We start from the raw sequence: 25,507 nt of genomic DNA on the forward strand, positions 1-25,507 counted from the left end.
GCTGCGCAGGGTCCCGCTGCCTCCACATCCCACCCTGTGTGCTGTACCACACAGGGAGGCCACGGGTGGCACCCCATCCCGCTGTGCTGGCGGGGAGAAGGCGTTGTAGGGAGGCAGGGATCAGGGAAGCTCCTTTACGAGCACAGGGCCGCCCTCCCAGCACAGTTAGAAGCCCCCAGTGATGATTTTGTGCCATCAGGGCCCCTGGAAAAGCAACTACCCCTCGGCCAGGGCCGCTGCGCCCAGGGCTGCCCTGGCAGGTACTGATAAGGGCAGAAGCGCCGGGGGAGCCTCTCGCCCTCCTGCAGCCCCAGCTCGCCCCGAGCCCGGCAGCGGAGGAGGAGCTGGGCGCTGCTGCAGCTCCGCGGCCGTTTTGCCTTCTATGGACATCTCTGCAGCGAGGAACTGCGCTGGCACGGAGGAGAGGCCACCCCAGGCCCCAGGGAGGGGGAAGAAAAACACCCAAAGCCATCGTGGTTGCCTGTGCTTAGAGGCCTCTTGGAGAAGCTCAGCACCAACAGCCCCTTAACCACGCTGCCCTGTGGCCAGGGGGCAGAAGGAAGCCCCCAAACACCCCTGGCAGCCCCACACGCTGCCCCAGGCCATGCCCAGCCCCAGAAGAAAACACTCCAGACCACCAGAAAGAGTCACAGCAGCCTCTGGGTATATTTTTGTTTGTCTGTTGCATTTCATATATTATCCAGTTTCACATTCTCATAGGATCAGCAAGTATAGAGCAACTTACTCTCAAATCTTTTAATACAAGCGAGACAGCCATGGTCATATAATACTTAAAGCACTTCAATACCAAGCAATAAGATGCTAAAACAAAAATTGCACAATTTCTTGTTTACTATGCCTGACTGAATCATTGTTACAGAAGACAACCCTTCTCTGTTCAAGCTTTTAACTAAACATTAACTTATCTTACAGGATTACAATTTCTCTTTTAATAATAATAATAATTAATTGCACACAAACACACAAGAAATTCTTTATGATGCATAAATATTTCCTTATTACACATGGTACAAAAATACTCGTACTTTTTTTTTTTTGTTCGGTATTCCCATAAGGATGGCTGATTATTTGGCAGGACTGGATGCTCTCCAATCAGAGGGATGTGGAAAAGAAGAAAAAAAAAGAGGTTAGATATTTTACAGCCTTTCTATATATAGCAGTCTGAAAGAAATAATATAAGAACCCTGACTTTAAAACGGGAGAATGGATGAGAACAGAAACCCAGTGCATCGTACTTGGAGGAAAAAAAAAAATAAAAAAACATTTTTCAAATTCTTCTGGTCGTACTGGGAAGGGGGAGGGCGGAGGTGGGCGAAGGGGTGAGACAAGGACAGTTAGTATTTCTCAGAGCCAAGTCTTCACCGACGCAAGATGAAAACCTTGATGGATCAATCCGTTGGGCCAAGACCTGTTGCTAACGGTTACACAAACGCTAGAACAAACAAACTTACACTCACACATACACAAGTTAAGTGTTTTAATTCATGCCAGAAAACATGCAAAAACCCGATTTGCCTTTCGTTTCCTTCAGCCGAGCCGCGGGCGAGGCGAGCCCGGCACCGAGCCCCCCGCCACCCCGGCCGGGTTGCGGCACGGCCGGGCGGTGAAGCTCAGCCAGGGAAGAGGTCCTGGGGGTGGACGGACAGACAGCGGGACAGAGGGACGGAGGCGGCGTGCGGCAGCTTCACAGTCCGGAGGGGGGATGCGCCGGGGCCGGGCGCCTTGTCCGCTGGCCGCAAACCAAAGCGAGAGGAGTCGGAACAGTCGTCCCTGGCACATCCCTCCGCGGAGAGGCGGGGAGGAGGAACACGAGCCGAGGAGAGACGCTGTGGGATAGGGGTGGCAGTGAGTGGGGCTGGACGCAGCCGTGCCCCAGCCCCGTCACCCCATGCCCCCACAGGGAGCGGGGCTTGACCCCGCTGCTCATTATCAAGACCCAAGCATGTCCTTTGTGGGGTGCGTGGGGCTGGCGGCGGCCCAAGCTCCCATCCCTCCTCCCACCGGAGCTCAAGGACAGGCAGGACAAGGACAAGGCTCCAGGAGCGATTACTTACTTACTAACAAACTAACAAAACTGACGAGACTTCCATCCTTGCTGGGTAGCTTCGGAGGGAGGATACCAGCGCATCTGGAAGAAAAGAAAGCCACGCCAGAGGTCCGTGATCCAGAGTAATTGCAAACCTTCAGCTCCATTAGGCCACCGGAGAGGCACGCTGAGCGGAGAAGGCTCCAGCAGGGGAAAGGATGTGCCCCAAGGAGCACCCCAAGGGCTGGCGGCTTGTGCACAGACAGGCTGAGACTCACCAGGCACCAGGACCTTACCACGTCCTCCCTTAAGGAGCACAGCAGGATCCCACCGCTCTGAAGGGAGCTCGCTCCCCCTCTCATGGCCTGCCTCAACATCCCCAGTATTTTCCAAAGCCAGAAAACAGCGTCCAAACTCACACCCAGCTCGCTACAGCACACTGGGCAGCACCACCCAGGCTAGGAAGGGTCCTCACCACCAAGCCACATGGGAAGCTCATTGCTCCAGAGCTGTGCGTGAGGGGGCACACCCCAGATTTACACCCCAAATTTACAGCTCTCCCCCCCAGAACAGGCTCAGGCAGGGCAGAGGAGGCTCAGAGCAGGCACACAGCACCTCAGTGTGGTGGCTGCTCTGCCTTCTGCCACCACAAGGCCACACACTTTAACCAGGCAACCTCCCCTTGGCACGGGTAAGACCTGCCTCATCCGCACTGGAAGAGACCAGGGGCAGTGATCCAGCCATCCGGAGAGGCTCCAGGCAGAGCACACCACAGGAACAACCTGTAGAGCAATAAGGCAGCAAGACGCAGAGGCTTCCTCAGTCTTTGCAGCAGCATCTGCTGCTCAGGGCTGCTCCTTGGCAAGGAAGGACCCAACAAGCAGGCAGAGGTACAGAAACCAAACAGGCACTTTCAGCCTGTCAGTAGAGGCAGGGAGCTGGCAGCATCCAGTAGAATAGCATCAAGACATCCAGATGCTCACGTTCAGTTTGCAAGACCAGCGCATCAGGCTGGGCCACTGCAGGCTGGGACGGCAGCCGGCGATGCAGGAGATGCTCCTGCAGCCAGCACACTGCCGAGCAGATGCACTGGGGTGCATGCAGCAGAAGTCTTGCTGTAGTCACCCAGCAGTGGAGATGCAGACCTGTGTCCCTGACTCCAGCTGCACGAGACCTGCCAAGGGCTGTGCACAGGTCTCCAGAGCTCTGAAGACAGCCAGACTCAGTGACAGCCCTGGGATTACTCCCCAAGATAGGAACATCCCTGATAGCCCCTCCAAACCCCACTCCCTGGGAGAAGCAGCGGTCTGTCTGTTGATGGAAAGGCTTTGCACGCACCGCTGTAACACAAACACACAGCAAGTGCCAAGACCTTGATATGGCAGCCTCCTTACAGAGGCTGGAAGGGACAACAAGGTCACACCACCCAGAAAACACAGCTGCCTGTGAAGGCTGCATCCTCCCTCCACCAGCACAAGAGCTGTGACACCACTAACAACAGCCCCGAGCAGGAGCTGGAGAACTTGGGGTCCTTCCTGTGATGCTTCCCAGAAGGAGAGAGCCCTGCAGGTTTCCTCAGCTAGGCGAGGGCTGCTGGAAGCCAGGCTCTGGTACCTGCACCAGCACAGGGCAGGATCAGCCCCTTTCCCCCCCCCATCACCAGGAGGTGCTCGCTCAGCAGAGCTGCAGCCCAGGTCCTCCTCCGCTGGCTGACATCTCCCACTCCAGCACCCTCCCCTCGACAGCTGGAAGCAGTTTCCTCCTGCCCAGCAGCAACAGGAAACTCCCCCGAACTTCACAAGGCTGCGAGCGCTTAACCCCGGGAGCAGCCACCATCCTGCGCCTGCCCAGTTGGGTGCAAACACATGCAAGGCAGCCACCCCCATCCCCAAACCCAGTGGCTCTCCCACCCCTCCACAGGGGGTCTGAGCCAGCTCCTGCTCCATATACAGCCCAAAGCCTCCAGCAGCTCCAGCTCAACAGAAATCCTGCTTGTTCACAGCTCTGGCACAAATACACCTCCATCTCTGCGCCAGGCAGGGACATCCCAGGCCAGGAACCAGCGGGAAGCACCAGAACAACCAGATCTCCTAGCCAAGGGGGACACTGTTGGAAACAACAGCCCATCAGGACAATTTTTTCTTCACATCTCTCTTGGGTGCCTTGCTTGTCCTGGGATGCAGAGGTGCTGTGAATGGGGGCACTGCAGCCACCTGGAGGAGGCCAGGTACACCAGGACATGGCAGGGATGTCTCAAGGGCTGTGATGCACCAAGCCAGGTCAGAGCACTTCCCTGGAGGAGCCCACACCTGAGGGCTTCAGGGAGGTCTGCAGTCTCTCCAGGTGGGCTATCCGTCATGTAGGAAGCTGAGGCAGGGAATGGGGATGGATATCCAGGAGGGGGCTAGGGAAGTAGAGCAAGGGAGGCTTTTACTGGAAGACACGCAGTTGTTTCTGGAGCTGCATTAGCTCACAGTTGGAAGGGAGTCTGGCCACACCACTGCAAACATCCCCTGCTCGCCTGCCCGCAGGGACAGGACAGACACCGCCAGCCAGCTGCAGCCGGCCTCAGGTCCCAGAAAACAGCTGGAGAACAGCAATGTGTGCCTCCACTTGCCATCTTCACAAAACCAGGGGAAACGACAGGATCAGCACATGGGGCAGAGACATGCCCCATCGGGGCTCCATTCTCCTTGTGAAGGTCTGCTTCAGCTCTCCCGGTTGTGCTCAGAATTTAACAGCCACTTCTCTTGATTGCCTTCCATACGGAGAGCAGGAAGAGCAGGCCAAATACACACAGCGATCCTCAAGCCATCTTCAGCTTAGACAGCCCGTCCTTCCTCCTTAGTCACTTGTGGGTCTGCTCATCTTCACCCTGCAGCCAGCCCCAGTGCCTCAAGGAGCTCAGAGCTGTACCTACCCCAGAACAGAACCAGCAGCTCCCATGTACCAGAAAGACCTCCCTGTGTGGCCAGGAGGAAGCAGCCCCTCCTCTGGGCTCCCAGGAGCTGGTAGGACCCCAGCAGCTCACGACGGGCAAGGACAGCCTGCAGAGGCACACCACCAGCACTGACACCAACCAGCAGGGCTCTCCGGACGCCTCCAGCCTCATTTCAGCTGAACCTCCTGCTTCCAGGGTCCTGCAAGAGGGCTGGCTTGAGGAGATGAGCACACGAGCACTTGCATGCTCTGCAAGACCCGAGCAGCTCAGCCTACCATGAAAAGCCTCACTGCAGCTGAACCGAGTGCTCCCCGTGCGGCTGCTGTCAGGGAGGATCTGCACATCCCGTGCCGTGCTGAGAAGCACATGGAGGAAGACAGGCAGTGATCCAGCCCTGTTCCTCAGAAGGGGAATTTCAACACACATCCAATGCTCTGAAGCACTCTGGGTTGAAAGCCTATGCTCCAGAGAGTGGAGACCTCAAGCAAGCAGTTCTCCTTTTCCCAGAGCAGGAATGAGGTGGGCTGCTTCCATTTGTTGAGCCAGGGAGAGCTGTGCCCGTTGCAGTTCAGGGAGTCCCTTCTGACAGCACCTTGGTCCAGTTTGCTCCTCAGGTGTGACAGAGAAGGGCTGCTGAGCAGGTACCCTAAAGAGCTAAGAGCATCTCACGTTTGCTTTTCGCTGGCTAGGAGGAAACAAGTGGCTTGGGGAGAGCTTGCTCAGGGCTCCTTGGCCAGCACTGAGTCACTGGATTTTAGGCAAACATCACAGCCATGAGGTTCTTGAAGTACTCTTCACACTTCTAAGGATCCAAGCCCTGAAAAAATAATCCTGGTAAGTCCTATGTGTCAGCCCCAAACAGGCAATGGGTTATTACACAGAGGAAATCCACCACAGTTTCCAGCCTCCCGTTGCAGGGAGGGTCCATCACAGCTCAGCTGCCACAATGTGAAGTCCAGCAGATTTTGCAGACAGGACCCTAAGATCAAGCCAAGTGGTACACAAAGGGAAATCCCCATGGGCTGTGGATTGCCTTGGTGCCCACCGCTCCCAGACTCTGCCAGGCTGGTGGCACCCCGGTGGTCCCACATCACAGCAGACAGCAGCATCCAACAGGAGGCAGGTACTGGAGGAGAAGTGCAGCACCTGAACCCATCCCAGCAGATCTGCTCCATGCTCCCAGCTCTTTAGGACCAGCACCCGATAACAACCACTGGGACCAGCCTCATGTCCATCCACAACAGCAGCCACAGCTCAGGAGATCCAGCTTGCCCTGGGCAAGCTCAGGCAGCGATCAAGAGGGAAAGGCTGGAGAATTTCTCAGAGCACTGGCCTCCTCTTCCGTCGATGGGCTCTGCCTCAGCTCCATGCTGGGAAGCCTCAGGGTCCTGCTGGGCTCTGCATCACCACCACACAGCCACGAAGCAGAGCTGGGACAGCTCCTTCCCCTCCCCTGGGCAGTCCCAGCTTCAGAAGCCCACCTTCACCACCCCCTGAAAACCTCCAGCCCATGTTTCTGCTGCTGGCAGCAGCTTTGAGGCTATGATAGCACCTCAGGCAGCCCACCCCCAACAGGATGGGCAGCTGGGAGCTTTCAGTCCACAATTTGCTCCCTGCCTTGAGAGCATCAACACCCTGCTGGATCTCCTGCACGCACCATGCAGTGACTGCCACCAGCCTTACCCACACATTTATGGGATGTTCCTCTACGCTGATCTCAGGGCAAGTGCTGCCACCACAGCTGGAAGCATCACTTTGCAGAAGAGCACTGAGAGCCCCTGGTGTCTCCTGGTGCTCAGTCAGAGGCTGGCTTAGGGACACTCCAAAACCCAGTTCCACATCAGAGACACAACACAGCCCGACTCGGTCACACAAACGCTAGACGAAACAGTGCAACAGGTCTAGAGAGACCAGGTTTCCACCCTGGTGGAAAGATCTCCCTCTTCCCAGGGCACCGTCTCAGCACGTCTGTGCATCCCACAGCCTTCCAAGGATAAAGGCATTCCTCAGCCCCCATCCTTGAGGACATCTTTCCCCATCATCACTACCACAAAGGGGAGAGAAAAAAAAAGTCTACCCAGAACCACTGCAAAGAGAAGTGATCCCAGACTCAGTTCCTTCAGTAGATGACCACAGCAACCGTCCTCCCTGCCTGCCAGTCCCAGGCCAGGCCACCTTCCCTCTGCCCAGCCTCCCAGCTCCCTACACCGCTCCCAGGCCACAGATTCCCCTCGTCGCAGCTCACGAGAGCTGCATCCTGCCTGTGACTGCAGGCTGCAAAGAGAAGCCAAGCTCCAGGTAGGAACTTGCTCCACTTCCAGTGACTGGAGAGGAAAGAGGTGAGATTAGACCCATGAGTAGGGGCAGGGTCTGTCCCGATATGCGATTCTGGAACAAAGTGACCGGCAAGTGCTGTTGTCTAACGTGCCCGGTAGAATTTAGTCGTGTGCTACCGCTATCACGTCACTCACCTCCCCCACCGTGTGCCAGGAGTGAGGTCAAGGTGTATTTCTGGTTGCCCTCAAAGGGTCGTGGTTGGGGAGAAACCAGGTTTCCTTCCTGCCAAGGGGCAGGATCATCTCTGCCCCGGCTCAACCAGGCTGCTCCCCTCCCGCCGGCAGGACCTGGCTGAGCCTGGCTCAGCTGGGAGGAGTTGATGTAAGATGGTGCCATGCTGTGTGCGCCATGTCATGTGCTGCCAAGTTGGAGATGTGGGTTAGAAAGAAGGCCTGGTATCTCATTCCCCAGGCTCTGGTGGGTGGGTAGCGTGAGGCCCATGCACTGGGTGGGCAAGGAGATACGGGCTAAAGAGATGGGCAGAAGCTTGCAAATCCCATGGTGCACCTTGGAGGAGAGATGGTTACCTTACCAGTCTTTCCAGACGGGGCTGCCATCATGCTTAACACTTCTAGGAATGGAGCTGTAGTACAGCCACTCCACTAGCTGCAATTAGGCATCACTAGGGCGTCCCATCTCCAGGGACAGCTCTGAGCTTCAGGGCTAGCCTGCGCTGGCATCATGGCTGGAGTTCACTAGGGACATCAAAGGAGGGATTTGAGAGAGGGTGGGAGGGAGGGAAGGCAGGTGGGACAGTCTTAAAGTCAGGGGAGTCCCCGCAGGTAGAGGCTTTCAGCAGTGCCACAGTCACACCGGCAGCACGGAGGGACCCCATCCCCATGACACGGCGATGCCGGGAGCAGCGGGGTCAGTCTTCTGTGCACGGCTTCCCAAGATTGCCTAATGCACGAGCCAGGGCCAGCAGCCTCGTGCCACCTCCTGCCAGCCCTCCAGGAGGCTGCATTGTTGCAGCACAGACAGCAGCCACTCTCCTCTCAGACTTGAGCACAGAGATGCAAGAGGACGAGCTCTTGGAGTTTAAACCTTTTGCCACAAGCTCCCTTTAGCTGCTGCCTCCACCTACACGCTCCCTCTGCGATTAATGGAGCTGCTGCAGCTCCTGGCACCCCATGAATGCCCTCCAGCCAACACCAGCCTCTGTAGGAAGAGCTGCTGCTGTCCTGGAGAACAGCCCATGTGTCCCCCACGCTGACAGCGAGGTGAGCCAGCCTCACCAGGGCTCAGCACACCAAGACCGAGGCTACAGCTTTCAGCCCAGTTTGAGAGCAAAAGTCATCTCTTCTCACGCTGACTCAACTCCACCCTGCCTCAGCTCTGCAAGGGAAAGGCTTCCAGCCTAGAGAACAGGCAGCTCGGAGCGGCCACCCTGAGTAATGTTTAACCCCATAAAACTTTATTGGTAACGTATGCTGCGCCAGAATGTCTCCTGCAGGGTCACCGCCAGCTCAAGCACAACACAGTGAGCAGCAGCCGTGGCTGCTCAGCCAGCCTGGCTGCTCGTCTTCAGGAGAGGGAGCTGCAGTTTGGAGGGGCTACGCTGACTCCCCTAGGGCTTACAGGAGCATCACCTGCTTGGGCAGGGGATCCCTCGTCCTCCTGAGAGCTCCCTTGAGCTCAGGGGTCATACTGCAGGCCAAAAGACTTTTGGATAGCTAAGCTGTCTGCCCAGAACAGGTATCTTGCCAGCTGGGGGGCAGGAACTCAAACCCCAGCAGAAGATGTGGCTGAAGGCCTCCTTCGTTTTGGGAGAGCAGAGTTCTTTCCTCCGCCCAGCACACACCATAAAGTTTTGGTGTCTAACCTTTCTGCCCCTGCACAGTCACCGATGATCACCCTTGAAGGAACCACAGTAATGGTTTCACCTTCCTCAATTGTCCCCGGAGGGAGTGTTCCTGGCCCTCCCTGCTAGGGCAATTCTGGCAGCAACAGCCCTTGGCTCCACCACCCCATGCAAGGGGCAGGGATGGAAAGGAGAGACTTCTGCTCCCCTGGGCTGCCCAGGAGCAGAGCACATTCAGGTGCTCCTGGAGCTGTGGGCACCATCAGTAGCTCTTGGAGAACACCAGCAAACAAAACCTCCTGACTGGGATGGACCTAGTGAAGGACCAGCCTCCCTGGAGGCCTTTGAAAGATGGGGCCAGTGTCTGGTCCTGCCCTAGGCCCCACATCCCTCTTGCCTACCCTGCAGGAGCTTCAGCCCACTGCTAGCTCACCAGCAGAAGGCCAAAAGCAGCAGAGGACAAGCCTACACAGGCCAGAAGCTTGCATCCCCTCCAGTGTTTCCATCTTGCATTTGGACACAAGCTTGGGTTGAAGCCATTCAGTTACAGTCAAGATGCTTGCAGGAGCAAGAGGATGATGAAGGGCCAACTCAACTGCTGGCCAGGTAGACAAGGTGACGGGACACAGCTCTTCTTCCTTTCAAGCTAAGCAGGGATGAGCAGAGCTAACTGCCCTGCTTGGTGGGGCAGAAATAGCAGAGGTTAAACCCCAATGCTCTGGGGACTAAGCCCAGAGCCCCACCAGCACTGTTACAGGAGCAGAGACAGCAGTAGGCAGAGCACAGCTGGTGGTAACACCAAGCAGGGTTGGGACAGGGGCTCCAAGTTCTCCTGCACAAGTTCTCCAAACAAAGCACCTTAACGTGGGGTGATGACATATCTTCTCTACTTCAGCTTTCTTTTTGCATTTCCCCAGCTTCAGGAGATGTTATACTGGTGGTGGTGTCTCAGTACATTAAAACATTCCAGTATCAAACCAGTACAGGCACCCCTACACCTCCTGCTGTCAGCAAGCACACCCCAGGGACACCAGGCAGCTGGATGCACCACCACCAGCATCTCCACAGGCCCACACACCAGTGACCCTCTCTAGCCTGTGCCCAGAGGGGCTAACAGTTCACCACTGGCTCATGAACAGAGCTCCTTGCAGTGGCAGGGCTGCGGTCACTCATCTTCTGCAGGACATTCCCCTCCAAACAGAATTGTTTTTAAGTTACCTGGCCCATGGGGTTCCAGCTGAGCCCCTGAGCTTCAGCACTGAGCTAAGCTTTCACTTCACAGAGGACATCTCCTGGCTATCCTACATGCTGGCACACAGGGTATCCTCCCAGCAGTCACACCAGATTCTCTGGCCAAGGGTACCAAAGCCGGCCAAAAATTGAGCACTGACTTTCTCCAGCTGCCTGCCTCTGGCACAGGAGGAAGGCTGGACCTGAAGGGTCAGAAGCCAGCGCAGAGCTCTGGCTGCACTCAGGTCACCTATTTTTATCCAACAGGCTATGGCTGAGACATCTGCCCCGTGCTTTGTTCAGGGCTGGGGGCCCCTGCGCATGGCAGCCGGGAAGAGGCTTTGCCCAGGAGTCAAGGTGCAGAGGCCAGGGTCGAGCTGGCCAAACAGAACCCCGAGAGAGCAAGAACCAGGAGAAGGGGGGAGAGGAGAGCGCGGTTCTTGGCGAGCAACTCACCTGAGCGTGAAGAGCAGCGGCCGCAGCAGCGGCCGCCGGGTACGTGAAGGCGGCATGGGGGATGGCTGGGGTTAGCTCCGTGGTGTACAGGGGGTAGGGAGCCCATGCTTCTGGGGACGCTGGAATAAGAGCTGCTCCAGTCAAGTCATCTGGACAGGGGGAGACAAGGTGACAACCTCTCAGCGGCCGGAGCCAACAGCCTGCTTCAGGGACGGGCTCTGGATTTTTCACCCCAAACTAAAACCCTGCACTGCTGCCCCAGCAAGGTTTAAAATATAATGCAGGTAACCCCCTGCATTCTGCTCCTCTGGCCTCCCAGCCTTGCCAGGAGCATGTCCCATCCCTACTCCACACCCCACAGGGGCACTAGGCTTCATGCCTGGGCCACCACCAAGCCTCAGCAGGGCTGCCTGCCCCACCAGGACAGGCTGAGGGTGCATGGCACAGGGCCAGCCCTTTATGCCTTGCATCTAGCTTAAAGCACTTGTGCAGTACCACTGCAGCTACCAGAACCAACTCTGCTCTCCTGATGCTTCTGGTGTTGGCCAGCAGCCTCGGCAGATGCCTGTTGTTCTCCTACAACCCCAACATGCTGAGAGATTTCAGCCAGAGCAGGTGGCTACGGTTCCCTTGCTACACCAAGCTCTGACACCAGCATTCCCAGTGCCAGACACTGCCTCCAGCTGCCCCCCCCAGCATACTCACAGGGGTCCCGTGCAATGAAGTGTGCGCCCAGGGCAGGGTGGATATTGGTGGGGTTTGGTGTAGCCATCAGCTTGCTCTTGGCCATCTTTGTGTTGGCTTTAGCAAACTCTAGCCGCAAGGTCTGGGGGTTCTCTGGGTCAAAGCGGATGCCCTGTCACAGAAGAAAGCACAGGAATCTCTCAGAGGAAAGGCTTCCTATCCAAGCACAGGATGCACTCATGGAGTAGAGCCTAACCAGGGGATCAGGGCCATCACCCTGCAGTCGCACACCCAGTTTTTGTCACCTCATGTTTGTATTTTCATTTTTAGCTGGCCCAAGGTCACTACTTCCAAGATGAGGGACTCAGCTTTGCTCTTTAAGTGCAGTTTGCCAGCCAGCAGAGCAGGGATGTAGTGCTCATCGGGAAAGATGCCCCATCTGCTGCCATGGAAATGTCAGGGTGGGAAGGCTGCTCTCCTCTGACACATCCTTCTGGAGCAGGTACCTTCTGGCTACAGAGGTCCTGGCAGTCCAGAGCGCAGGACAAGGACCTGCTCTGCTGAACTGACACTTTCCACCAGGACATTTGGTAAGCAAGGCTTTAAATGAGGCTGTCAGCACCAAGCAAGCCTTGTGGCCATTTGGCAGAGCTTTGCAGCGAGCCTGCTTCACTGCCCAGCTGGGCTGGTGTGTACAACCTGGAGCCCCACAACACTGCTGGGACCACGGGCTGAGCACCGCATGCCACGACAGAGCACTGGGTGTTGCTGTACCTGTTCACTGAGGCTTAGTCTCCCAAAGGACCCTGCATCAGGTACCCCAAGCCAAGCACAACTGACATCAGCCCTAAACATGACTAGCCCTCCTACCTGCCTGGTGCTGCAGGACCATTTATTTGGTATTTGTGGGCAAATACCAAATTTGAGACTCCCTGACCCTTCCCATGCTGCGGGGAAGCCACACATCACCCCTGCCCACAGCTCCAGGTGGAGTGACCACAAGGTATACAGCCCCCAGCCCTCCCAGTACTCACATTTAAGGCATTCTTCGCTGCTTCAGCACCAGCCCGGCTGTCAAAAGTCACAAAACCAACTGGCTAGAAGAAACAACGCTGATTTCAGTTTGGAAGCCTCTTCCCACTCCTCAGACCACCCTGCCACCCTCTCTCACCCAGACAGCTTATAGGAAGCAGAAGAAACCATGTGAAGCTGCGCAGGGCTTTCAGGCAGAGCTTGAAGGGGCTTGAGTCAGTGACCCCTGCTCTGTCTGCTCCCACCACACCAAAGTGCTTTGGCATTCCTACACAAGTGGGCACTTGTCACCCCAGCAGCCCCCCAGCAGAGATCCCCCTTGCCCACAAACAGAACTGTTGCTGCCTTGGTTAGGATGGGTCTAGGGGAGGTTTTCTGGTGAGGCTGAAGCACCATTTCTCCTGCAGCACCCATCAATACGGGCAGCCATGGGCAATATGGAAATGCTCAGCATGTGCTGAGAGCTTGGGGCCACCAGGAGAGTAGGCAGTGAGCAGAACCCAGCTGGGTACGTGGTGCTGAACACAGACAATGCTTTAAACAGTGAAGTGGCATCTGCACCCCTTCCCTCCCAGCACATCCAGCAGAAGCCAAAGATATCCCAGCACTGGAAAAGGGAGGTACCTGCTTTGATGTTAGCTTGATCAGTGACCCTTCATAACCCTAGAGAAAGGAAGAAAGCGAGTCGGTGTCAGGTTCCTGAAGGAGCCAAGCTACAAATGAGAAGTGATGCAACAGCTCCAGGAGCTCCTGCAGCACCAAACCCTCCACAAGACAAGGTCTGCAGCAGAGGCAGATACATTAACCCATCTCCCAGGGAGCCATCCTTCTCTTTCCCACCAAAGGAGAAGAGAAATCAGTCACCAAGCAGAGCAGGTATCTCAACTAACCCATTCTTCTAGTCTGCTCAGGAAGGAACCCTCTTTTCCAGCTCCTTGTCAAGCTATTAAGATATGAAACCCTTGCCTGGGTAGCACACAGGGAGCACAGAGCACCCTGTGCTAGAGGAGCGTGAACAAGGACTCCTGGGGAAGAGGCTCATTTCAATGCAAATTTCTCTGCTCATTCCCCAGCTTCCCAGGTCCTGCACAGAAGGACTCCACAGAAGGACTTCCAGGACATTAGGACCAGACCTTCCAGAACCTCAAGCTGGCCACTTCCAGCAGCTACAGAGCCACCACTATCTCCCAAGCACTGGGGAGCAGCAGTACATGGGAGGAGAAGTGCTACCCCCAGACCCCAAGGTGGCCAGAGGGGAGATATCTAGTGAAGGTTGTATAGGAACTGGGTCCAGACAAGTGGTAGAGGAAGGGCTGGTCCAGTCAGGCAGCAGTGCTGACCACACAGCCAGCGTCAGGCTTGGAGACAGCAGGATTCCAACAACAGGCTCTAAGGGAGGCTGCCAAGCTGAGCACAACCCACAGGACACCAGTCCCATTTCCTAACGGGCTCCCAAAGCTTCCACAGAAGGCCTCACTTCCCACTTCATTCTTGCAAGGTCATTTCTGCAAGGCTGGCCATAAGATAGCATCTTTCCCCCAAAGCCCAAGCCTGAAGACTTACCTTGAATGGTCGGAAGAGTAGGTAGAGCTCTCTGGGTTTGATGTCCACAGGAAGACCACTGACAAACAGAGTCCGTACCTAGGAGAGAGGTCAATGAGATCTACTGAAAGGAGACGTTCAGGACTGAAGTGGGAATAGAGGACAGTACAGGAGCTCTGTGTGGTGGAGGCAGGGCATCTCGCACCAAAGGTGGCCTCACAGGCACTCACACTTCCCTATATCAGAGAATTACTGTCACAGATGAGATGCACCCAGTCCTTTTCCTCTTTCCCCAGAGGATTTAGGCCTTCACAAAAATCCAGATTCTAGAACAGTTTGGATTGAATAGGGTGTGGACAGCAGCCCCAGTCTTTGACTGGACCTTGATGACTAAGACAAGACTGTACACCATCCAAAGCACTAAAGCAGGGTGAAACATCTCACAGCTCCAGGAGAGACTGGTACAACCCTGACGTGTCTCTCCAGCTCGTCCCACAGACATGAAGTGGGAGATCTTGATCTCCTTTCCCTAGCCCAACCTAGCACCTCACTTCAGCCAAGAATTCAGAGACAGCCCTCAATTTTGTGAGCCAGCTCACTACTACATGCACATCTTTTACTTCTGCAAGAGCCCCAGAACATCACTGGGGGAGTGATTTTGGGTCCACCCCAGACCTTTCAGAAGTCCCTCTCAAAGCATCTCATAGTGTCCATCCTACTACAGCCAGCCATGAGCCAGCTGTGCTGCACCAAGTCCAAGGAGACCGCTGCTCCTTCCAAGCCCTAGAGGTAATACACCAAATCCAAACGTATTTGTACAAGCACAGATCCAGTACCAGAGGAAGATCTCAACAGACAGCGCCAGAATTCACATGAATAGCCAGGAAGATGCAGCAGTACTACAGGCTGATGGAGAATGTTGCTGAACACTCAGACCATCGCAAGCACCTTCTCCCTGCACTGGGAGATGTTGGCTGCCAGCCTATTTCCATAGGAAGCAGCACAACGAAGCTGCCAAGATTTCTTGTAAATCAGCACTGAGCTGGAAAGGGAAGTTATGCACTACAGAGGTCACCAAGACACCAGTCATCGTTAATAAGGAGCAGGAGACCGCAAGCTCAACTCAGCCAGCACCAACAGAGAAGCAAGGGAAGACAAAACTATGGGAACAAGATGGAGCTCTTCATTCCTTGCTCCGAACTACCTGGCTATGCCACCCACTGAAGCAATCCCAAAGACATCTCTGGAAGCTCATGGGACAGCAGCAGAGCATCAGTGCTCAGAGAGACACCAAACTGCACCAGAGACATTTGGGGTGGACGCAGCAGTAGCAGAGCCCTTGTGCTGGCCCTCTTCCAGCCGGGAGTTCACACTCCCGTTACGTTCCCATGGCAGAAGCATTCTGCTCCCACACTTCAGTTTTTTGTTTCCCCTTCCCCGGAGGAAGGGGGTTGTACCTGACACCTCGTTAAACCTCTTTTCCCACCGAAGTGAGCAGCACACTCTTGCCCTGCTCCTGGGCTGGAAGCTGTGGCCACCAAAAAAATTAAAAAGAGGGATGCAGCAGAGCCTCCACACCCTGCGGGTCTTTGGGAGTAGCCAGATCCAGACTCCTCCAAGCAAGGAAGCTTCTGCCGTTTTGCCACAGGGAATACACATCTCCTTGTGCTCCTGTGCCCAGGTCAGCAACACCCATCACATCAGCCCAAGTGGCAGCGTAAGCCCTCCAGGATGGACAGTGAACACCAAGTCTTGGGGTGCTCTGCCCCCCTTTCTCTCCACGACCTGAGACCAAAGCCTGCCACCACCCCCGTTAATGCACAGAGCCCTCCTCCAGTCCAGCACATCTGGGATGCAGCCACTGAGCATCCCTCCTACCCCAAGTGCCAGCATTCCCAGGCTCAGTCCTGGGGTCTTTCCATCCCACCCAGCACCTCAGATGAGGTCTCAGTGCATTCCTCGGGGCCATTTCATACCCAAACAGAGCAGGCAGTGGCAGCCAGCAAGCCACAACAGCACCTTGAAGACTCCAGGCTTCAGCCTGAGCTATGCGGAGCGGCTGCTGCACGTTCCCAGAAGACACGCAGCCATCTCTTGCAGGGGAGGACTGCGCGGAGCACGGTGGCACACGTGTGCCTCAGCCATGTGAAAGCACCATCCCTTTTCAATATTTCAGGATTTGAGTGCGTTCAGCCCCCAGAATGGATGTTTCTTCCGAGCAGATAGAAATCTGCATCCCTGTTGGGTCTCTAAATGGTCCCGTGATGTGCAGCTGGGTAAGTCCTTGCGACAGGCGTGACAGAATGGAAGATGTGCAGTTGCTTGGGGAGGGAGAAAGTCGGCTACTCAGAGCCCTTACAACAGCCTGAACAGAGCAGCGCAGGTGCCTAGAAAAGCTCTTTGTCAGAGGCAACAAGCTCCTAATGCTGTCCCCATCAGCTGCTGCCAAGGACAGGAACAGGAGACCTCCTTTCACAAGCTTCAAAGCTTCCCTTGGCCTCCAGATGCGGTCTGTCACTGCACATGGCTTTGGAAGGGGGACCCCAGCTGACCCACAGCACCCCCCAAAAACCAGCACCGCCCCAGAGCAAGCCTGGCCAGTCCTGCATGCCACAGGATCTGCAAGTGAGGTGTCCCCAAGGGTCTTGAGACAGATTAAGGAAGGGGCCTGCTCAGAGGAGCAGGTTAGGAAAGGAGATGAGACCAAGTGGCTGGTTTTCCAAGATCCCTGCAATTCAGCACATCGGTGAGCAATCTGGCAGAGGGCAGGGGGAGTGAGACCAAGATATTCAGGGAGGAGAGCCTGAGGCAGGCAAGAGACCCATTCAAGGTTTATAAACAGAGCAAGGCAAGCCAGACACTATTTCTCAGACCAGGTGTGAGCAGGAGAAGAGCAGAAACCATAAAGCAAAGGAGATCTGCAGTATTTCAACAGGAAGAGAGCAGGAGGCATCTCGCCAGTCTAAGCATTGGGCATGCACTGTGGGCAGCCCTGGTCCAAGAAGGAGGAATTATATAGAAGAGCATCAATAAAGGCTTTGGACAAGCACCTTCCAGTGTATTAACTACACTGGGACTCTCCAGACACCCCTTTGCAGCCCAAGTCCTGCCGGCTTTGAAGCCACCAGGACAGACACATCCACTCTTCCAGCCCTTACCCTCATGGTGCCACAACGGGGTGCTTTAATCAGCCCGCCCTGCCTCACCAAACACCGGATCCACTTTGACATTCATCCTCTCCACAGATCAGCTGGAAAAGCCACAGGGCAAACGTTATTATATATAATATATACATAACAAAAATAATGTGTGTGTATAGGGCTAGATCAGAAAGTACCTAAGCCAAAGTGGACGTTCAGCAGGAGTTTGGAGAAGATACTACAGAAAGCTCTCCAGAAACACCTTGTTCTGATGCTCTGAGACTCAAGTGGCTGGTAGCAGAGCAGAGGCAGCAGCTCAGAGCAGCCCCTTCTTGCCCAAGCTGCTCCTCACCGTGCACACAACCAGAGAAGCAGAGCAGCTCTCGCCTAGGACAGCCCAGCAGGGTCACGCTGCTGGAGGCCCTGCAGAAAACACGCTCCCTTCCCTGTCCCTGCCCCCTCTGGGGATGTCCCCAGTCCAAACACCCGGCAGAGATGGAGGAGAGCCATGGAAAACAGGATTCGTGCCAGGAGGGACAAGACCATCTAGGCCATCTCTTGAAGAGGGAGGATCCCAGCGCTGCTTCCCACGCAGGAGCAAGGGAGGGACAAGGACAAAGCCAGTTAGTGATCAGATCCTTGGAGGCTCTAAAGCCGTCCTTGCACAGCTGCATCTCCCAGAAGAGAAACGCACCCAGTGCGAGCACAGCCAGGTGCTTAGCACCAAAGTTTCAGCCAGCACAAGTCCTGTATATCCGCATCTCCTGCCTATGTCTTCTTTAAATAAGCGCTCGAAGGGGAGCCCTAAGAGCAGCCAGACGCTGCCCTGCAGCCCAGCAAGGGTCAAGTTATGTCAAAAATGCAAAAACACAAGCACCCGTCTCCTGCAAGGCTGCTCTGGTAGTTCTCTGGGCTTTCATTAAGAGATTGCTCCAAATCCTCCCACAAGCAAGCGAGGCAGAAGGGGAGGTTCTGCAGGATGAGGCTTTTAGCTGCGTTTCCCACATCCCTGCGTTAACAAAGCTGTGACCACTCCAGCTCCCATCAGAGCCCTGGAGCCATGCTGACATAGGAAGGGAGCCCAGCACCCAACAAGCTCAGACAGCATCCCAAAAGCTGTCCCCACTCCAGGCATGCAAGCCCACCACCCATCCCCTGTCCCTGTAATGCCCCACTGGCTGAGCCAAGCTGCCCCATAGCCACCTCCTGCACCGCAGCTATTCCTGTGGGAGCGCAACCCCAGCTGGGCACCCAGCACCCCAAGGACTGGGGCTGCAGCCCCCAGGATGCTGCTGAGCCCCAGCGGCCGCGATGCGGCTGGGGCCACTTGACACGAGGCTGCTGGAATGCAGCAAGGCTGCAGGCAGCCCCAGGAGCAGGGACTTATAAGGCATGGATGGGAAAGGCGGGGAGCCAAGCGTGCAGAGCTCGGCTGCAGAGAGGGGAAGGCTCGGGAGCGCTGCTGCCGGGGCTGAAAACCGATGGGGACTCTCCAGATGGGCTGCAGGGCTCCTGCCGCTGCTCCAGGTGGAGCCAGCCCTGGGCAGTTTTGCTCTTCTGCACAAACACCCCCCCAAATAAAGAAAACAGAGGAAAGAGGCAGCTGATCTGCAGCTCGCGGGCTGGATACCACTGAGCCCCAGGGCAGGATCAGAGCTGGAGTTGGGCACCAGCACTTGTCCCCCTGAGGCTGGGGCGTTCTGCACAGCTCTGCTCCCAGCTGGATCAACCCTTCTCCAACAAACCCACGGCAGGCAGGGGGACACCACCGGGGCTCAGCCACCCCTGCGGTCAGGGCAGGAAGCAGCTCGAGCAAGGGGAAAAAGCATGGAGAGGCACCAGCCCCTGCCTGGAGGAGCAGGAAGCACATGGGTGCCGATAAGGCCAGGCACAACGGGGCAGCACCCAAGAATAGGACATGGCCGGGGCAAAGGAAGTGCTGCTGGTTACTGTCCCAATGGGGCAGCTCCCCAGCTCAGGAAGATGCCAGCACAGCATCCCCCCTTCCTTCCACCTGGCCAAGAGGTCTGCTGGGCTAGGAGACACACGGGTGGTGCAGACAACATGCTGGACGCTCACCTCCACACTGGTACCACCCAGCCCATGTGGCACCATGAGGTGGCAAGGGACCTACAGACCTCTCACCAGCAGCTGGAGCCATGGGCATCACCCACGGGGAGGGCTCAGGAGCACATGCACCATGGAAAGCTTCTACAGACCAGCTCTGCCTGCTCACACCCTGTGTCTCCTGCCAGGAGAACAAATAAGATGAGACATGTTCCTGCCCTGACAGCAGGGTGTTGGTCTGGATGCAAGACCCTCACAAGGAACATCCTCCCCTTGGGTCCTTAAGCTTGTGTCCAAGGTCTCTGCCCAGCCACAAGTCAGATTCCTGGGCACCTTTCAGTCCTACATCTCCTCTACTCATACAGAGTACACCTGGAGGCACACAACCCCCTCCTCAAACCAGCCTGATGTAGGGCAGCACACTTCTGGCCACACTTTGCATCTCCATGGGCCAACACCAAGCAAGTCTTCCACAAAACCTGAGCTATGGTGAGCTGCAGGGTTTCATCAGTTCTCTGCTATTAATGCTAGCTACAGGAGCATCACTCTGATCCCAGGGAACCTTTTGGGATTATCAGTAGGATGCCTCAGCACTGAACCACCATTGCATTAGTTCAGTTCCTGGCAAGACAAGGCTACTAGACAGCGGGCAGAGGCCATCCTACCCAAGAACAGACCCTAAATGCCAACCCTAACCAGCACCAATCCCTAGCCTCCACACAGCGCTCTTCCCCACAAGACCCCAAGTGGGCAGCCAGCCTGTAAGAAACAGAAAACAAGGCAGAGGCAAGACTATCAGCCCAGAAGGAGAGCTTCTGCTGGCTCCCAAGACAACAGCTTTGATACGCAGCCAAGTTCTAGGACCCCACCCCACACTAACACGAGAACCCACCATGTCCTTAGCAGGGAACATGCCATCCCAAACTGGGAGGTGCAACCAGTCCACAGCCTGTTCTGGGCTACGCAGCAGGGCTGGAGGTTTTCCACGTGAGTAAGGCTGTCCTACTTGTCCCTTGGTTTTGAGCAGCCACAGCCTGTGCCCAGGTAAGTTTGGGCTCAGGAACAGAGGAAAGAGTTGTGCGAGGCCAGCACACGTGGTCCCATGCAGCCATGATCCAAACACACACCCCCACAAGCTCTGAGCACACCAAGGAAAGGCTGGAGGCAGGATCTCCTACCAACATCCTGCCTCCCTGTTCTCCCAGAGGGATAACATCCGTCTGGTGGGGCTCGAGACCGTTCCTTCCCACAGGGCATGCAGCAGAGGTCAACATCCTGCTCCTGCCCACATCTCCAAGCAACTGAGGGAGCCCCAGGCCCAAAGAAGTCCTCACCGCCCCAGACACACCAGGCAGAGCCCAGAGCTCACAGAAGTGCCCTACCTCCGCACCTTCTGCCATTCAGCCATCACCCAAAGCATCACAACACAACACCCTTCATCGGGGCTGAACCAAGGGGGACAGCAGGCCCTGGGGCAGGGGGGCCCTCAGGCCTCCCAGCCACACCAGGACCCTACAGGACAGCGGGCAAAGTACCCTTGCCAAGCTCATGGTCTCAGCTTCTGCCACAATGAGGGCAGGTTCACCTGGCACAGATGCCCTCATGGCATGAGGGCCACCACTTGCCCCAGGGTCCCTCCTCACCAGACGCAGCGGGCTGCCTCAGGACCACAGCTACACATGGCAGTGTGGCCCCAATCCAGCATCTCCAGCACTGAGGCTGCATCCCTCTGCCCCGCTGCCTCACCACGAGGAACTTCACAGCATTCGGCACACAGGAGGGATTCAGCTCCAGCCATCCCACGTGGTATATGGGTGTTTTAAAGCACAAATGGATCCTTCCCACTTACGGCCTCTGCCATGTGAGACGCCCCTGTGTAACAGTGACTGCTGCTGTAGAAGGCACTGCCCTCTTCCAGGGGTGGCCTGTGATGTAGGGACACGTGGGGAAGACACCTCAGGGCTTCCTGACAGGCTGAAGGAGCTGGGGTGTTCGGCCTGGAGAAGAAAAGGCCCTGGGGAGACCTCACAGCAGCCTGCCCGTGCTAAAGGGGGCTGCAGGAGAGCTGGGGAGGGACTTTTTGTCAGGGTGTGGTGATAGGACTAGGGGTAACAGCTTCAAGCTGAAAGAGGGTAGATTTAGATTAGATATAAGGAAGAAATTCTTCACTCAGAGGGTGGTGAGGCCCTGGCCCAGGTTGCCCAGAGAAGCTGTGGGTGCCCCATCCCTGGCAGTGCCCAAGGCCAGGCTGGGTGGGATCGGGGCAGCCTGGGCTGCTGTGGAGGAGTCCCTGCCTGCAGCAGGGAGGTGGAATTAGATGGCCTTTGAGTCCTTCCCAACCCAAACCACTCTAGGATTCCACAGCATAAAAGCTTTGGGACCACTCACCTCCAGATCTGACAAGGAGACCAGCTCCCAGGCCAGGGCTCCTAGAGAGCAGGTGAAGCACCTGAGCCTTTATTTCAGGCACTCGGGGCCAGGACAGGCAGAATGAAGCATTGCCCCACGATCCAAGCAGCTCAGTCTTCGTGACTCAGCAAAGCCTGACCTGGCTGAGACCAGCAAGCCCACGAGAACTTCTAGCTCCAGAAGCGCTCTGCACCAGCACTGAGGAGTCACGCTTGACTTCACACAGTGCCAATTCCTCCAGCACAGACAGGGCACCGGGACAGGAGGAGATAACAGGGAGACTCCCACAGCCCTCTCCCAGGAACAGGGACTCATTGGTAGGCCGAGAGGAGTGGGAACACTGCAGTTCCCAGACCCTCCACGTGCATGGTGACTTCAGGGTGTTTGCTGGGCCAACTATCTGTCAGTAGCAGAAAGCCGCGTCTAACATCGAAGATACTCTCACCATGCACAAAAACAGCTCTGAAGTGAATCACCAGCCAGACAGAGCACAAGGAGATTACCAAGTGGTGACCACAGCCCCTGCACCCGCAAGCTCCACATAGCAAAGAGCAGCATCACAAAGTCATTTGACTTCAGAAGGCACATTAATCTTATTTGTTTCAAGTCAGAGAGCTAGAATCCACGCATGTAGGAGGTATCTAGGTCCACTCAAGTGGAGATTACAGAAATCAAGAAGCGTCTGGCACCAGTCCATGAAGGGCTACAGCCACCCAGCGCGAAACACAGGCTGCTCACCACTGGCATTCCTGGATGCTTCTGGCAGCCCCAGCGTGCTACAGAGCTAAGGAAGGCCAGGGACAAAGTACTTGCTACACATGCCAAACCAGAGCTCTGCCCGTCCTCCTTCTGGAGGCTGCAGGGATGCCGAGAGCCTCCTGCCTCCCAGAGCGGGGTATTCTCCAGCTGCTGGGTACCACCACAGCCTCACCATGGGCCAGCAGTCTAAGATGCCCCTCTCCCAATGGAGAGGCCCCGAGGTGGTGAGCACACAAGCTCCCCCGGCTGCTCGAGGGGGGCACGCAGCACCCAGGCAGCTGCCAGTCTCACGCTGCCCCTGGGGAGTGCGGGGACATGAGCTGCCATGCAGATTGGCGGCTGCCTGGAAAACTAAACAGAAGATAGCAGCAAGTGGGGAGGGAACGGCTTTGGGGAGGTGTCGGGTGAGGAACAGCAGGGACTGACATTCGGCCCTGTTTGTTTAACATTCCCATTAACGACCCAGAGAGGAGCAAGAGGCATTCCTGTCCTCCTCATGTCACCGGGCAGGAAGGGGCTGCGAGGTGCGGGGGCTTGCAGATTAGATAAAGGGAGAGGCTGAATTTGGGAGCCTCATACCACTGCATCTGGGGCACACAGTGCCCTTCTGAGAATGCTCTGGGAAGTAGCAGAGGAGGCTTGGGGCGGGGTGCAGCCACAGCACCAGGATCTGGCAGCATTATCAATGCCGTTTGGGAAGATATTCCAGCATTCCCTGCTACTTGTGTTGGGATTGAAGGAGTCACCTTCGCATTAAATGCAATTATTGATAGAAGGGAGCAAACAGACCTATAGCAAAGGGAGCTCTGGGCAAGCATCTAGGCTAGCCTGGGACACAGCTGAGCCCCCAACCACAGCAGCACCCTGAACACAAGGTCACTCCTGGTCCTTGTGTCACCATTAGCTTCCTCTGCTGAGAGGATGGCTTCTGCTCAGCCACAAAAAACCCTTTGGAGGGCTCAGAGTGGCCACCAGGGAGCCTAACGAGCAACTAACACCGTAATTTGTGGTGACAGCAGGATCCCAGAAGAGGGCTTCCCAACAGCAACCCCACCAGGCACAGGGACACCCCCACCAGCCCATCACCTCCCAAGCACCCTCAGCCACCTCCGGGACGGTCAGACATCCTCTGCTTCCCTGGGGGCAGGGTGACAAACACAACCACGATACAGACCTAGCAGGGCGTGCCAGACTGTCCCCCTCCCCACACACAGCCAGAGGCGGCACGATGGAGAGCAGGGGACACCTCTGCCGCAGAGCCAGCCCCACGCTCTTTAATTCTGTTTTTCAGCCACTAAGCATAACCTTGGAGAACACCAGACTCCCAAAATGTAATAAGGGCACACCAGCTTCCAGCACCCAAGTGGCCAAGCCACTGCCAGGCTTCCTGAGCACCACGAGCCCACCTGGCCACCACCGAGCCAGAGCTGCGATGCACCACACGGCATCAGCCTCGGAAAGCTTTGCAGGCCAGTGAACAATCGGATCAAGGAGCCGCATTCAGTCTTCTGTGCGCACGTGAAAACCCCCTGGTACTGAGCACCCAGAAAGCAGCGTGGGTCCCCAGGTCCCTCTCTACACTCATACACACCAGTGCCGCCCAGTGAGGCAGGGACGTGCCACCAGCAGCATCACAGCCACGTCCCATCGCGTCACCTCAGCCTTGCTCAGCAGAAGCCGAGCCGCGGCCACCACCTGCCCATCCATTCCGCCCCATTACCCGGGACTCCACGCCAAGGGTCGCAAGGGCCCCGCAGGCAGCTGGTGCACGGGGTCTGTGCGGCCCCGGGGGTGGCAGAGCGGCCCGGGCGCCATGTTGCGGCGGCGCGAGCGCACGGCGCACTGGAGGAGAGCGAGGGGAGGGGGCAGCGCATCTCCCCGCTCCCCAGGGCTGGGTGCGGAGGACTGCAGCAAAACGCTGCCCAGGCTTTTTCCCAACGCCAAGATGGAGGAGAGGAGGCAACCCCATCAGACCAACATCGCCCCAACACACGGCGGTAGCAACGATGTTGATGCCCAGCCAGCGGATCCGCAGCCTTGAGGGCTGGGCTCCATGTGCTTCAGCAAGTGGCTATGGACAAGCAACCCTCCTCAAGAGCCCTCCCAGTGCAGGATCCGGCTCATGACAGCTGTCCAAGGGATGAGGATGGCAGCCAGGGCGGCTCCCAGCCCTCTCCAGCCCCAGCCGTGCTGCCAGCACACATGGCACGGGCTCCATCACCCAGGTTTGCCCATCCCTACAGCCCATCACTGGTGCCTGGATGCTACAGCCTGGTCCCACCAACCATGGGGGCTTGGGAACAGGACTCTGTCCCTCAAGGCAGCGAAGCCCCTGTCCCATGAGGCTATGAGACCACCGGGCTGCTCTCTCCCAGGGCTCACTACATCAGCACTGTCAGTCAGAACCCCCTGCCCTCAATAACCCCGATGCCACCATGCTCCAGCTCCCCGACTCCCCAAATCTCCAGCTCCCACAGCTGGACCTCAGCCCCACAGCCCAACGACGGGTCCCTCAACACCCCCATACCCCACCCCAATGCTCCATACCCCCAACACCCCAGACCCCCGAGGCTCCGGAGCTCCCCGCTCGCAGCTCTCCGGACCCCCGACGCCCCGGTTCGCGGCCCCGCCGTGAGCTCCCACCTCCTCCTCGACGTTGCCGCCGCCGTTGGTGTGCTCGGTGTCCTTGTTGAGGTTGCTCATGGTGTGGGACCGGGGAAGGGGAGAAAGAAAGAGAAAGAAAAAGAAAGAGAGGGGGCGAAGGGGAGGGTGCACAGCTGCTCCGGGGCTCGGCGGGGCCGGGCAGGGGAGCGCTGCCGGTGCTCAGGGGCGGTGCGGGGCGGTGCGGCGCTGCCCTCCCGGTTCACATGCGGTGACCCCCGGGCTCCGCTCCGCTGTTAAGGACCGGACCGGGCCGGGCCGGGCCGGGCGGAGCTCAACGAGCCGCAGCTGCGGGGCCGACGCGCCCCAGCCCCAGCGCCAGCCCCCGCCGCTCCCGGTGCCGCCGCTCCCGGTGCCGCCGCCGCCGCCGCGCACCGAGCAGCGGGGCCGGGACCCGCCCG

At 57.0% G+C, this 25,507-nt stretch overlaps 1 protein-coding gene across 6 annotated transcripts; it reads right to left on the reverse strand.

The window, feature by feature from the left end:
* Nucleotides 1-642: 642 nt before the first annotated feature.
* RBPMS2 (RNA binding protein, mRNA processing factor 2) lies at nt 643-25,507 on the reverse strand. 6 transcript variants are annotated; one of them, XR_011100581.1, is made up of 9 exons: nt 25,089-25,507; nt 14,092-14,169; nt 13,153-13,191; nt 12,531-12,593; nt 11,518-11,668; nt 10,813-10,961; nt 7,858-8,020; nt 2,080-2,149; nt 643-1,847 (listed from the first exon to the last, which is right to left on the reverse strand). XR_011100581.1 is itself a non-coding variant. In XM_068695471.1 (8 exons), exons 1-7 carry the CDS (start codon nt 25,146-25,148, stop codon nt 2,087-2,089), a joined length of 603 nt encoding a protein of 200 aa, XP_068551572.1. In that variant the 5' UTR covers nt 25,149-25,507; the 3' UTR covers nt 643-1,847; nt 2,080-2,086. The 6 variants fall into 6 exon arrangements, 2 of the variants coding, with proteins under 2 accessions (XP_068551572.1, XP_068551571.1); XR_011100580.1 differs by having other exon boundaries at nt 2,076-2,149; XR_011100583.1 differs by having other exon boundaries at nt 7,853-8,020.

Source organism: Anas acuta, chromosome 12 (genome assembly GCF_963932015.1).
Source record: "Anas acuta chromosome 12, bAnaAcu1.1, whole genome shotgun sequence".
NCBI classification, from domain to species: domain Eukaryota; kingdom Metazoa; phylum Chordata; class Aves; order Anseriformes; family Anatidae; genus Anas; species Anas acuta.

Excerpts from the sequence above, each read along its gene's own strand:
- RBPMS2 (XM_068695471.1), bottom strand. The coding sequence starts at position 25,148 with ATGAGCAACCTCAACAAGGACACCGAGCACACCAACGGCGGCGGCAAC. Across the intron at positions 12,594-13,152 it reads TCAAGCTAACATCAAAGCAG|CCAGTTGGTTTTGTGACTTT; the intron begins GTACCTCCCTTT and ends TGTTTCTTCTAG. Across the intron at positions 10,962-11,517 it reads CTTCATTGCACGGGACCCCT|ATGACTTGACTGGAGCAGCT; the intron begins GTGAGTATGCTG and ends CCCCCTGTCCAG.